Raw genomic sequence first — 13,495 nt, forward strand, 5'->3', positions numbered from 1 at the left:
TTATGGTCGGTTTTGTTGGTGGTTGCAAGGGCCATGAAGATTTTTTCTGTAAATTTTCCGTGCTTCTTGTAATTTTGCTTGCTGTGTTGTCTCTTTGGATTTCTCCTAAGATTTGCCATGTACTGTATGTTGTAATCTGCTGATGTTAGTAATATAAATGTGGTACTTTAAAAAAAGAAAAAGAAGAGCCAAATAAAACTACGGGCATTTGTAACAAAAATAAAACTCTTTAGAAAGAACATAAAGCCCACAAAAATATCTGACTTGCTATTTTTATTCGCTTATCTGCTTACTAAATCCTAATCCCCTCCGCTCGTCTTCTCCCCCACAAAATCAAACGCGCTGCTCCACTCCGAGCCGCGGCCATGGAGCTCGCCACCGCGGCCGTCGTCTCCACAGCCTCCATTCACCCCGGCCGCAGCCATTTCTCAACCCCACGGGCAGCCTCCTGGCCTAGTTCCTCGTCGCCGTCCTCCTCCCGGTCCCTGGCCACCTCCGCCTCCATCTCGCGGTCCCAGAGGCGACGACTCCCCGTCGCCTCGGCCGCCGTAGAGCTCCGCGAGGCCGCCGCGGGTGGTGGGGACTCCGTCCGCGTCATCGAGACGCCGCAGCCCAACTCCAGTGTTAGCCCCGACTCTGCCCAATTAACTGCCTCTCTGATTGTATATGAGTTGGAGAGCCACGCAGTTCTGCAATGTGGAACTTTGTCTCAGTTTGGTGCGATGCTTAGTGCTAGAGTAGGACCTATACTGATGAACCAATGCTCGATTGTAATGGCCGTGGTATGCTGCTTTGCAGGTTAAGTTCAGCGTGGAGGTGCCTCCCTCGATATGCCAGGAGTGCTACCAAACAACTCTTCTCGAGTACTCAAAGCGTTTCAAGGTACCATTTCTGTGCTAAAACCTGTATCAAATGAAGAAGATTAGAATTCGTGAGGACAAACATTATGGAAAGAGTTACAAAGCACAGCCAGGAATGTGGGCTTACACCGAAGTTTAACGGCTACATGTTCAGTAATCATGAATAAGATTGCAACATGTGTGTCAGTGTGTGCTACTTGCTTGCTGCACTGCTTAGCACCGAGAGCCTTCTTTGTCTGTGGTTTAGTCACAGGTGTTCTTTTGGGGTTTCGCCAAGTGTTCGATATTTTCATAGAAACCAAGCCCTGATAATTTTGTGTATAAATGAGATCTGATGCATTCACAAAATGGAAATACTCATGTAATCTAGTATTTTCAGCTTGCATCAAATTTTACAATCAGTTGATCATAGGTAAATCAGTAAGACCAGACGGTTCGGAAGGGGGAAAATAGATAATTCTACTTGGTGTCTGTGATGCTGCTCTATATTCTACAGTTTTTTATTGTATGCCCCTGCTATTCCTTCTTATCAGGTTCCTGGATTTCGGCCTGGAAAGATAGTTCCAGAAAATGTACTTTTAAACTACGTTGGACCACAACATGTACGGGCTGCTACAGTTGAAGCTATCTTAAGACATACACTTCCTCAAGCATTGTCCTCGGTATGAACTTCTTCCCAGTCCTATTTTACAAGCAATACCCTGATATTTAACACAATGGATTCTTTGTTTCCAACGATTCATGACAAGCAAAATTAGTTCTGGTAACCTGCATTTGTCTTGCATCATTATTATCAGAGTGATGATATAGTTGAAATTTTTGAAGTAGAGATTACCATTTCATATGAACTGAACTGGTAGATCATCAGAGATGAAGCACTGTTTAACATTTTTGGCAGATATTTTGCTGAGAACATTTCTCACGGCAGATCCCTTCTCTGATGATCCAATCTCTTGCTGAACCATGACTTGTCTTTCTCCCTCTAAAAATAAACTATGTGCTATGTTATACTTTATATTACATCTGCTCAGCTGATATCGTCATCTTTTTTTTATAGGTAGAAGAGAGGGCATTAGAAGATTCTGTGCGCATTCTCACTAAGTTTGATGATATGAACGAGGCTTTCTCCCTTGACCATGTCTTTAGGTAGACAGTTACTACCATCTTGGTCTCCTGCTTATTTCATTATTTGAACTTATTTAAAATTGTTGTTTTGATCATATATTTTTCTTTATACCAATTTTGCTCAGATATGATGTTGCTGTGGATGTTGTTCCTGAAGTCCGTTGGTTATCTGAAGACAAATATAAGAACCTCAAAGTGGTTATTGAAATAGATGAAATTGTTGATGCAGAAAAGGCAGCCGAGTTAGAGCTTAAGCGTCGTCGTAAATCTCTAGGGCTGCTTCGAATAGTACCTGACAGAGGCCTACAGGTGATTTTTTACAGTTGCTATAGTATGTAAATGCGATATTAATATACCATGAAACCTTTACCATGTGTTAGCTTTAGTTTATTCAGGACTCTAATTTCCCCTTTCAAGTAACCGGCAAAGTTTTGCAGAAATCGGCCAAATTTCTAGTAGTATCTGACAAAGTGACGAACTATTCTTCTTACTCCATATATTTGTGTCTTCCTGATTTTATGGTCTGCAGTCTTACGATGCCAACTTATACTATTAATACCGCTGTATTTGCTAGTGCCTGCATTATAGCTCAGGGCTATTATGGCTGATAGAGTGATTATTGTCTGGTTCTCAAAGGGAAATTGAGCCCTGGTTGTACTACCTGAGCGAAACAGTTCCAGGAGCTTCTTGATGTTACACCGTGTACCTTTTATATCTATAGATGTTTCCACTAGTTAGCATTATGATAGCTCAGCAACTTGTACTGATGGTCTGATAGTTGAATAAGTTAGCAATGTCATATGGCATCTACCGAAATTCAAAATAACAATGATAATGGGGGCAATAGCAAATGTGCCAACAGCGATAGTTCAGTCCAGTGAACACAATTGCTGGTTGATGATGAACATTAATCTTGCTAAGATCTGCCCAGATCAGATTCAGTGGCAATGGGTGCTCACTGAATCTCATGAAGATGAGATAAGACCATGAGGCTGGGAGCCAATACGGCCTATATCTACACATATTTTAAACAGGGGGTAATCTGGTCATTTTGAAGCAGATCTCATTGTTCTGCATTTGCCTGTTCTGGCAAAGAAGGTGGCAAGGCTTGGCTGACTACGGCTAGAGATTTCCCTACTAGCATGATAACTTAGGAAAAAAATAATTATTCACAAATCTGCATCTTATTCTAGTTGAAACAGTTATTATATACAAAAGAGAGTTATGGGCCTAGCAGAAATATTGACCACAGCCAAGTCATCATGTACATATATACCCTTACAGTTTCCTTGTCAGTGTCAAACAGCATTATGACTTCTGTTGAAAAAAAACAGCATTGTGATTTTCATAATAAATAAAGGATGTATGAACTATGTGGCTTCCTTTTTTGGATTAGGCATGTTAGATTAAACTTATTTCATGGTAAGTATCAGTAATGCTGTTATATTGTAAAAGCATCCTCTTTTGGACCATGTAGGTAGGTGATCTAGTTGTACTGGATATATTGGCTGAAACTATCACGACCGACGGCTCTAAAGGTGAAAAAATTCCGTCAGCTGAGAGTACAGGTTTGTTTGTTTTTGCACAGCTGCATTCTGTTTTATTTTCGCAACTTCATCGTTTGCCTATTATGATAATATGCTGTTATATATTTAAAATATTTTCCCAATTGTCTCTGGCTTTGTACGCTACTTTGATTGCAACTGACTACTGTAGTGATGTGATTTTCAAGTCTACATATCCTCAGAATTCTCTTTTGTATACCAGAAACCAGATAAGATAGAATGCACACTATTGCTTTCATTCTATCTTGTGATGCACATCTACTATGATTACAGGGTTCCACTTGGACACAGAGGAAAATACTAATCTTGTTCCTGGATTTCTGGGTTCGCTAATTGGGATTCGTCCTGGTGAGACTAGAACTTTTCCTATTCAGTTCCCTGAGTCGTTTGAGCAGGAAACTCTACAAGGTGTCCGTGCCCAGTTTACTGTGAGTATGACTTCCTCCTAAAGACCGAGATGTATATACCTGCGTACTCCACTCTTATTACCAATTAGTAATCACATTATATTGTGCCTATATCACATGGAAGTCATTACACTTAGGAATTACTTTTACCGTCACATCTGTTAGTATGATTTTCATGTGGGAAATATAGATGCACATGTATATTAGTCCTGTTTGACTGCACATAAACTACGGTGACACAGTTTTTTGTTCTGTATCTATAGCTAGTGCTGGAGTTTTCATTCCCATTTTGACTGTATTATGCAGGTTGTCTGTAAAGAACTTTTCTTCAGAGAGTTGCCAGAATTGGATGATTCGCTTGCCGCAAAGCTCCTTCCAGGATGCAATACCATCGATGAGGTTTCTATTCTACCGCTGTACTATTTGTTCCACTTGGTAGTTAATAATAGGCATTGAAATCAACATCACTGGATATGTACCTGTTGAACCTGTTTTCTTTTTGGAGAAGTACTCCCGATTGATCATGGTTTGCAGTTCACCCTGCGAAATATTAGCTGTAAACTGTGATCATCATACGATACGATGGTTGATGGATTTTTTCAACTGTCTTGAAATCATCCCTTCTGATTGAAACAGGTCAAAGAACGAATTTTGGAAAGATGCAAAGAAGTGGAGAAGACGGCTATAGAACAAGCAACAGATAATGCAATCCTCGACCAACTGGGAAAGGTTGTGGTCTTGCTTCTGAAATAGCTTTTCAGTTCCGAATTATTATTTTTGCAGGGAGATCATCGATATGTTACCTTTGGTTCCATTATCAAATTCCTCTTCACATTCTCTCCAAGATTGCATAAGCTTGCACTAATGTTTCCATTGGTTTGTGTAGTTGGTAGACGTTGATGTTCCACGTTCCTTGTTCAAGAACAAGGCCAACAGTTGTATGGAGCGAAACTTCTCCAACTTCAGGTACTGAACAAGCAGTTAACACTAGGTTAGCTTTTGTATCTTGCTTTCTCAATGTATTTATTGATTCCCGCAGGCCGAAAGGAAGCTAGACAAAGACCAGCTAGCATCCCTTTCAAGCGAGAAGTCGGTCCAGGAGTACCTAAAAGGTGAGAGGGAGAACATTACTAGGATCATTAAGCAAATGCTGGTTGTTGGTGAAATATTCAAGGCCGAAAATTTGCAGGTAAATAACATGATTGCTGTTCATTTGTGATTCGAGCAATAGAACCTCTACTTTTGACTTCCGGTCCACACATTCTTTGTCCATGCATTAACAACATATCACCGTGCAGTACTCGACAGACCAGCTCGTCAAGGAAGTCGAGAACTCTATAGAAGAGTTCAAACGCTATAATCAAGACTACGATGAGGGGAACATCAAGCAGCAGGTTCTTAACTGTTCTTATTTTTTTTTTCTGATATTTTCAGTGCTGAATTCCTTCAGTTTGCTGTGGTCTGGCAACACCCTTTTGATCTTACTGTGACCTCGCTACTAAAATATACACGCACTAGATGATAGTTAAATCCCCACAGAAAAAAGGTGACTGTTAAACAGCCATGCCTAGTACTCGTATTAAGTGAACCAAGGCAGTGCCAAGGAAATTATCTCCCTCTACCTTTGCTTGTTCCCATGGCTGGAAAATCTCATTCTTTGTCTGTTGTGGGATTGAAAACCATGCAGGTTCAGGATGTTCTGGAGGCTGCCAAGGTGCTGGAGTGGCTCAAGGAGAACTGCACGATCGAGTACATAAAAAAATGAGCGCGACGCTAGATGCTCTGTCAGTTTTCAAGGATGGCAGGCGTGCAAACTCTCTCTGGCCTACCTTGGTTTTGCAGACAGAAGAGTTTGCTTTGTTCATAGCACAAGAGAGAAGTCTCGTTTACATGTAGATGTCAAGTTTGCTCTATACGTACCGAAAGTGTTACTCTAATCCCGAGCTCAAATATCATAAACATACTCCAAGAGTACTATATTATGTGAGGTATTGTTTTCTCTTTACAGCGTTAAATTTCCATTTCTGCCAAGACATAACCAAGTTCGTCCTGACAAACATGCAATGGCGATAGTCCGCACAAATCCTTTGGATCCGATTATTCATGTGCAATCCTGAACTGGTCGATGGACTTGGTGCCATGGCCATGCTCTCTTCGGGAGCTCATGAACTCTGTCAGGGTGAAAGCCCGGTAACGCTGCTGCTTTCCCGCCGTCAAGAGCTCCGGGAGGGGCCCAAACAAGTCGGATTCCTGGCGCTTCGCAGGGTTAAAGAAGAGTGCAATGGACACCCTCGCATCTTCACAAGACTTGATCACCACCCTGTGCTCCACGCTCTCGTACTCATCATTTGAAACCACCTGAATTTTTTTCCATCCGCAAGTAAATCATCGTGGTGGTAGATCGGCAGCAGTTCACTTCTACAGAGCTGGAGGGACAACGCACCTTGAGCACGTCCCCGATGTTGACCAGAAGCGCGCCGGGCTCCGGCGGCACGTCGGCCCACCGTCCGTCGCGGAGGCGCACCTGAAGCCCTCCGACTCCGTCCTGCGCCAGGACGGTGAAGAGGCTGGGGTCCGTGTGCTCCAGGCCGCCCACCACCCGCGCCGGCTCCGGGCACGGCGGGTAGTAGTGGCACGCCATGAGCAAGCCTTCCACCTGCATCGCCCTCTCCAGCCGCCCCGCGCCGACGCCGAGCGCCTCCGACAGCAGCCCGGCCATCTTCTTCCCGAGCGCCGTCATGAGCAGCTGGTACTTGAGCAGCGCGTCCCGGCAAGCCGGCGGCAGATGGGCGAGGTCAGGCGCCGGAGGAGGGCCGAAGCGGACCTGGAGCGTGTCGCGCCAGGGGAGGAGAGGGCCGGCGGAGTTTTTGCCGGGCTGGATGGGGATGGTGGAGTAGGTGACGCTCCCGACGGACGCGGGCGTGTAGAACGCTGAACGGACGGTGAGGGGTAGCTCGTGGAAGGCCCGGACGGCGGACACCGCGCCGTCGACGGTGGCGGTGTCGACGCCGTGGTTGGTGACATGGAAGAAGCCGCACGAGCGTGCGGCGGCGCGGATGAGTGGCAGGCTGGATGAGTGCGGGAGTGCGAGGTCAACGCTTGGGATGGTGAAGATGATCTCGCTCTCCAATGGAGGTGGGGAGGGGCTGATGGTGCTGGGTACGAGGAAGAGCGGCGGCACGGAGGTGATTCCGGACTCGATGAGGCCGCGGACGCCGGCGCGGGCCGCCTGAAACTCGGCCAGCGCGACCGCGGCGTCGTAGTCGTCTGCAGCCATCTTTTGTTGGGAAGGAATACAGTTGTGTTGCCGGGCGAGCTGCGTTTCTTCGGCTTTGTTGCCAGCCTTGGCCAGCGTTTCTTTTTTCTCGTGTGGGATTTTTTTCCCCATCACATTTGGATTTGTTACATCATTGGTGTCGGGGTAAAAAAGGGTAGACCTCGGAGTAGGGGTCCCGAATTGTAGATCTTGGAAAGATGGTAACTAGAACGAGGGAGACGATGTTTACCCAGGTTCGAATGCTTTTAATGAAGGTAAAACCATACATCCTGCTCTTGTTTATATTGATGGAGATGTTACAATTACAAAGGTAATCTACCTCGAGATCAGATGTGTTCTAACTCTAAGGTTAGAAGAATAAGATTGTGTTGATGTCCCCTCTACGGGCTAAATCCATCGACTTATATACAGGTCGGGTAGGGTATCTAGGGTTACAACTTATAAGGTCGGTATCCTGATATGGAGGCGGCGAAAGAGGTCTTAGAGTATACGGCAAGTCTTCAGGAGACGTGGTCTTATCTTCTGCCCAGCATACATCCCTCGGAGTCCATCTTACGGAGAATGAGGGCCCTTCGGCCCAAGCCGAAGTGTATGGACGGGCTAGGTTGGTACCCCCTAGCCCAGGACACCGTTAGTAGCCCCTGAACGGACCTTCGATGCCGATGACTGTTGGAGAACATTGCATGAAAAATAAAAAAAATTTCTACGCACACGCAAGATCTATCCATGGAGATGCATAGCAACGAGAGGGGAGATGTAACGCCTCGGACACACCCGCAGGTGGTCGTTACTCCTGGCGAGATCTAGACTGGCCCCATAGATCAATACTAGTCTTTTCTGCGCACTTTGTCCTCACCCGTGTGCACCTGGGAGTAATTTCTCGGTCAGTCACCCATCCTGAAACTACCCCTGAGCACGCTTAACTTTGGAGTTCTGTCCGAATGGGCTCCCGGAAAAGACGGAATTCCTTATTGATATGAGTAGTCTATCATCCCTAATAAGCCAGGCTATCACATACACCCCCATTCAGAGGAACCGACATCCTCGTCGGGCCACAGGAACGTTCCCTCTTGGCACATACGTCTGTGCTTCCAGTCCGGCACATGTGCCATGTCGTGCGCCACGACGGGTCACAAACATCATGCACAACATGACCGCACATCTGTCCGTAAACATCCGTGTAACCGGGAGGGTCGGCTCTGATACCAACTTGTAACGCCCTGGACACACCCGCCAATGGTTGTTACTCCTGGCGGGATCTGGATTGGCCCCATAGATCAATACTAGTCTTTTCTGCTCACTTTGTCCTCACTCGTGTGCACCTGGGAGTAACTTTCCGGTCGGTCACCCATCCTGAAACTACTCCAGGCTGAGCATGCTTACTTTTGGAGTTTTGTTCGAATGGGCTCCCGGAAAAAAAGAAATTCCTTATTGACATGAGTAGTCTACCATCCCTAATAAGCCAGGCTATCACAGGAGAGTATGTCTATGTACCCTCGTAGACCGTAAGCGGAAGCGTTTAGTAACACGGTTGATGTAGTCGAACTTCTTCGCGATCAAACCGATCAAGTACTGAACGTACGACACCTTCGCGTTCAACACACGTTCAGCTCGGTGACGTCCTTGCCTTCTTGATCCAGCAAGATGGGCGAAGTAGTGGATGAGTTCCGACAGCACGACAGCGTGGTGACAATGGTGGTGATGTTATCTCCGCAGGGCTTCGCCTAAGCACTCTGAAAATATGACTGAGGGACAAAATTGTGGAGAGGGGCGCCGCACACGGCTAAGATTGTCGTCGCTATGTGTGGCGCCCCTCCCACATATATATAGGTAGGGAAGAGCGAAGACAGCCAGGAGGCGCCCCAAGGGTGGCCGAATCCCCCTTGGGCTCCTGCCCTTGCCCCCACCTTTCTTGTTTATGCGCGGGAGGAAGGCGGGGGGAGGTGGCGCCCCCTTTCCTTTCACTCATGAGGGAAAGGCAGGAGGGGCCAACCCTCCCCCTTTCCTTCCCCTTAGGGCCGGCGGCGAGGGAGAAGGGCGCACCAGCCCCTTGTGGGCTGGTGTGTTTCCCCTTTGGCCCATTAAGCCCATATAGCCTCTCGGGGCTTCCCGGAACCCCTTCCGGTGATCCCATGAATACACGGTACCCCCCGAAACTCTTCCGGTGTCCAAATATCATCGTCCTATATATCGATCTTTACCTCCGGACCATTCCGGAGCTCCTCGTCATGTTTGTGATCTCATCAGGGACTCTGAATAACATTCGGTCATCAAATCATATAACTCATACAACACTATATCGTCAACGAATGTTAAGCGTGTAGACCCTACGGGTTCGAGAACTATGTAGACATGACCGAGACACCTCTATGGTCAATAACCAATAGCGGAACCTGGATGCCCATATTGGTTCCTACATATCCATGAAGATCTTTATCGCTCGAACCGTTATGACAACATACTTGATTCCCTTTGTCTGACGGTATGTTACTTGCCCGAGATTCGATCGTCGGTATCTCTATACCTAGTTCAATCTCGTTACCAACAAGTCTCTTTACTCATTCCGTAATACACCATCTCGTAACTAACTCCTTAGTCACTTTTCTTGCAAGCTTCTTGTGATGTGTATCACCGAGAGGGCCCAGAGATACCTCTCCAATACATGGAGTGACAAATCCTAATCTCGATCCATGCCAACTCAACATACAACTTCGGAGATACTTGTAGAGCATCTTTATGATCACCCAGTTACGTTGTGACGTTTGATAGCACACAAGGTATTCCTCCGGTATCCGGGAGTTGCATGATCTCATAGTCGAAGGAATGTGTATTTGACATTAAGGAAGCAATAACAATAAACTGAACAATCATATGCTAAGCTAACATATGGGTCTTGTCCATCACATCATTCTCCTAATGACGTGATCCCGTTATCAAATGACAACTCATGTCCATGGTTAGGAGACCTTAACCATCTTTGATAAATGAGCTAGTCTAGTAGAGGCTTACTAGGGACACGATATTTGTTTATGTATCCACACATGTATTTAAGTTTCTGGTCAATACAATTCTAGCATGAATAATAAACCTTTACCATGAATAAGGAAATATAAAAATAACAACTTTGTTATTGCCTCTAGGGCATATTTCCATCAGTCTCCAACTTGCACTAGAGTCAATAATCTAGTTCACATCACCATGTGATTAACACCCATAGTTCACATCGCCATGTGACTAACACCCAAAGAGTTTACTAGAGTCAATAATCTAGTTCACATCGTCATGTGATTAATACCCAAAGAGTACTAAGGTGTGATCATGTTTTGCTTGTGAGAGAGGTTTAGTCAATGGGTCTGCCATATTCACATCCATATGTATTTTGCAAATTTCTATGTCTACAATGCTCTGCATGGAGCTACTCTAGCTAATTGCTCCCACTTTCAATACATATCCTGATTGAGACTCAGAGTCATCTGAATCGGTGTCAAAGCTTGCATCGACGTAACCCTTTATGACGAACTCTTTATCACCTCCATAACCGAGAAACATTTCCTTAGTCCTTTTAGGTAACTAAGGATAATTTTGACTGTTGTCTAGTGATCCACTCCTGGATCACTATTGTACCCCCTTGTCAAACTCATGGCAACGCACACAACAGGTCTGGCACACAGCATGGCATACTTTATAGAACCTATGGCTGAGGCATAGGGAATGACTTTCATTCTCTCTCTGTCTTCTACCATGGTCGGGATTTGAGTCTTACTCAACTTCACACCTTGCAACACATGCAAGAACCCTTTCTTCGACTGATCCATTTTGAACTTTCTTCAAAAACAATTCCAAGGTATGTGCTTTGTGAAAGTTCTATTAAGCGTTTCGATATATCACTATAGATCTTGATGCCCAATATGTAAGTAGCTTCACCGAGGTCTTCCATTGAAAAATTCTTATTCAAGTATCATTTTATGCTATCCATAAATTCCATATCATTTCCAATCAACAATATGTCACCCACATATAATATCAGAAATGCTACAGAGCTCCCACTCACTTTCTTGTAAATACATGCTTGTCCAAAAGTTTGTATAAAACCATATGCTTTGATCACACTATCAAAACGTATATTCCAACTCTTATAGGCTTGCACCAGTCCATAAATGGATCGCTGGAGCTTGCACACTTTGTTAGCACCTTTTGGATCGACAAAACCTTCTGGTTGCATCATATACAACTCTTCTTTAAGAAATCCATTAAGGAATGCAGTTTTGACGTCCATTTGCCAGATTTCATAATTATAAAATGCGGCAATTGTTAACATGATTTGGACAGACTTAAGCATCGCTACGGGTGAGAAAGTCTCATCGTATTCAACCCCTTGAACTTGTCAAAAACCTTTTGCGACAAGACAAGCTTTGTAGATAGTGACATTACCATCAGCGTACGTCTTCTTCTTGAAGATCCATTTATTTTCAGTGGCCTGCCGATCATCGGGCAAGTCCACCAAAGTCCATAATTTTTTTGAGGGAAGGCCATCATGGCTAGCTTTATTGAAACTTTAACTAGGAATTACATCATCCAAAAGTTTGGGAATAAGACAAGCCGGAGGCTCATTAACCCAACTACTATTGATCTTATTACAGAAACTATGACTAGCTAGCACATGAGCTGCTTGGTTCAACGAACGACCACAATGCTTAAAAGTAACCTTCCCAATAAGCGACGACACATCCACACACTCGGCGAAAATGGCAGCAGCAGTATCCCACCATCTGGTTTGGCCTGAGCAGTATTCAATAACTGTTGACGAATCTGATTCTGCTTCTACTCTAGGGAAACCAAGAGAGTTTGCAAAAGCGAGACCGTTTCTCATTGCCAAAGCTTCAGAGGTGACCACATCTGATACATGTGTTAAGTATTTCCATTGGGCTTCTAAGAAGTTACCTTTCTCATCTCGAATGACTGCTGTTGTTGCTCCAGAACCTTCATCTAAATGGAATGAGGCATCCACATTCAACTTCACAAATCTCGGATTGGGTTTGAACCACCTTTTTTCATGGGTATCTCGACTCCTTTGATTTGCTTGATGGAAGTTGTTTGCAATAGCCAGAACTGCCATGGGCCATCTCGAGGACTGCGGTGGGGATCCATTGTGAGTGAATTCACGACGGATCCACCATAGGTACCAGCCCCCTACAGCCAGAATTTGTTTGACATCTAGGCTTGGCTTTAATGGAACCGGACGATCATTCACCAGTAGTAAGTATTCAAGCACGGCTGAACCAGATCGATCCACCCTCATGGCCTCTTCAACAATTTCAAGGATCCCCAGGCTACTCCACAACTCCCTGGCATGAGCGCATCCAAAGAGGAGATGCTTTATATCCTCAGCCACCTCCTGGCATATTGGGCATCCGCCGTCAGACCCTACATGACGGTTCACCAGGATTGATTTTAAAGGAATTATACCATGCAAGGCTCGCCAACAGAATATTGAAACTTTGCGTGGAATCATCATCTTCCATAGTTTTCTCCATATCTCTGGAGTTTGAGAGCTCGTTGGTCGTCCAATCCTATTTGTGTATCCTTGGAAAGATCGTTGCCATTGAATTTTATATGCAGAGCGTACTGTAAACAACCCCTTACGATCAGGATGCCATGTGATGAAGTCCTCAAAGGCACTGTGATGAACTGGTATCTCTAGTATCCTCCTGACATCTACAGGGTTGAAAATAGATTGCACTAATTCTTCATCCCATGACCCTGTAATAGGGTCGATCAGATCGCTGACTGTTGTTAGGACAGTTTGACCCCGGGCAGAGATCACCTTTCTATCTAGGCTTCCTGGTATCCATGGATCATCCCAAATATTCATGTTTTCTCCTGTGCCAATTCGCCAGATGCATCCCAATTTGAACGTTTACAATCCCTTCATAACACTTTGCCATGTGAATGACACACCTTTCTTCAGTGTAGCCTGTAGTAAACTGACATTTGGGTAATATTTTGCCTTTAGCACCCGGGCACAAAGAGAGCCTGGGTTGGTGATTAATCGCTAACATTGCTTCGAAAGCATTGCTAAGTTAAAGGAGTAGAGATCCCTAAATCCCATACCACCTTCATTTTTTGGATAACACATCTTCCACCAAGTGTACCAATGCATCCTTCTATGATCATCATCATCGCCCCACCAAAATTCAACAATCATATCTGTGATCTCTTTGCATATTCCCTTCGGGATACTAAAGACAAACATGGCGAAAA

At 44.9% G+C, this 13,495-nt stretch overlaps 2 protein-coding genes and 1 long non-coding RNA gene across 3 annotated transcripts; 1 reads left to right on the top strand and 2 right to left on the bottom strand.

Annotated features, from left to right (window-relative positions):
• The first annotated feature begins 290 nt into the window (after window positions 1-290).
• LOC125518874 (trigger factor-like protein TIG, Chloroplastic) lies at window positions 291-5,962 on the top strand. The gene is given in 14 exon segments (XM_048683751.1): window positions 291-623; window positions 799-882; window positions 1,394-1,522; window positions 1,918-2,006; window positions 2,111-2,294; window positions 3,463-3,553; window positions 3,824-3,978; window positions 4,264-4,356; window positions 4,594-4,686; window positions 4,844-4,874; window positions 4,877-4,923; window positions 4,997-5,146; window positions 5,256-5,351; window positions 5,645-5,962. Coding segments are annotated over 14 exon segments (1,578 nt in total). The 5' UTR covers window positions 291-365; the 3' UTR covers window positions 5,723-5,962.
• Window positions 764-4,896, bottom strand: LOC125518876. The gene is made up of 4 exons (XR_007288159.1): window positions 4,761-4,896; window positions 4,437-4,497; window positions 988-1,165; window positions 764-903 (listed from the first exon to the last, which is right to left on the bottom strand). It is a non-coding gene; the product is annotated as an uncharacterized LOC125518876 (long non-coding RNA).
• On the bottom strand, window positions 5,910-7,428 carry LOC125518875 (1-aminocyclopropane-1-carboxylate oxidase homolog). Its single transcript, XM_048683752.1, has 2 exons — window positions 6,401-7,428; window positions 5,910-6,315 (listed from the first exon to the last, which is right to left on the bottom strand). Exons 1-2 carry the CDS (start codon window positions 7,343-7,345, stop codon window positions 6,055-6,057), a joined length of 1,206 nt encoding a protein of 401 aa, XP_048539709.1. The 5' UTR covers window positions 7,346-7,428; the 3' UTR covers window positions 5,910-6,054.
• Window positions 7,429-13,495: the final 6,067 nt, after the last annotated feature.

The sequence above is a fragment of the Triticum urartu genome, chromosome 7, assembly GCF_003073215.2.
Source record: "Triticum urartu cultivar G1812 chromosome 7, Tu2.1, whole genome shotgun sequence".
Lineage (NCBI taxonomy): Eukaryota > Viridiplantae > Streptophyta > Magnoliopsida > Poales > Poaceae > Triticum > Triticum urartu.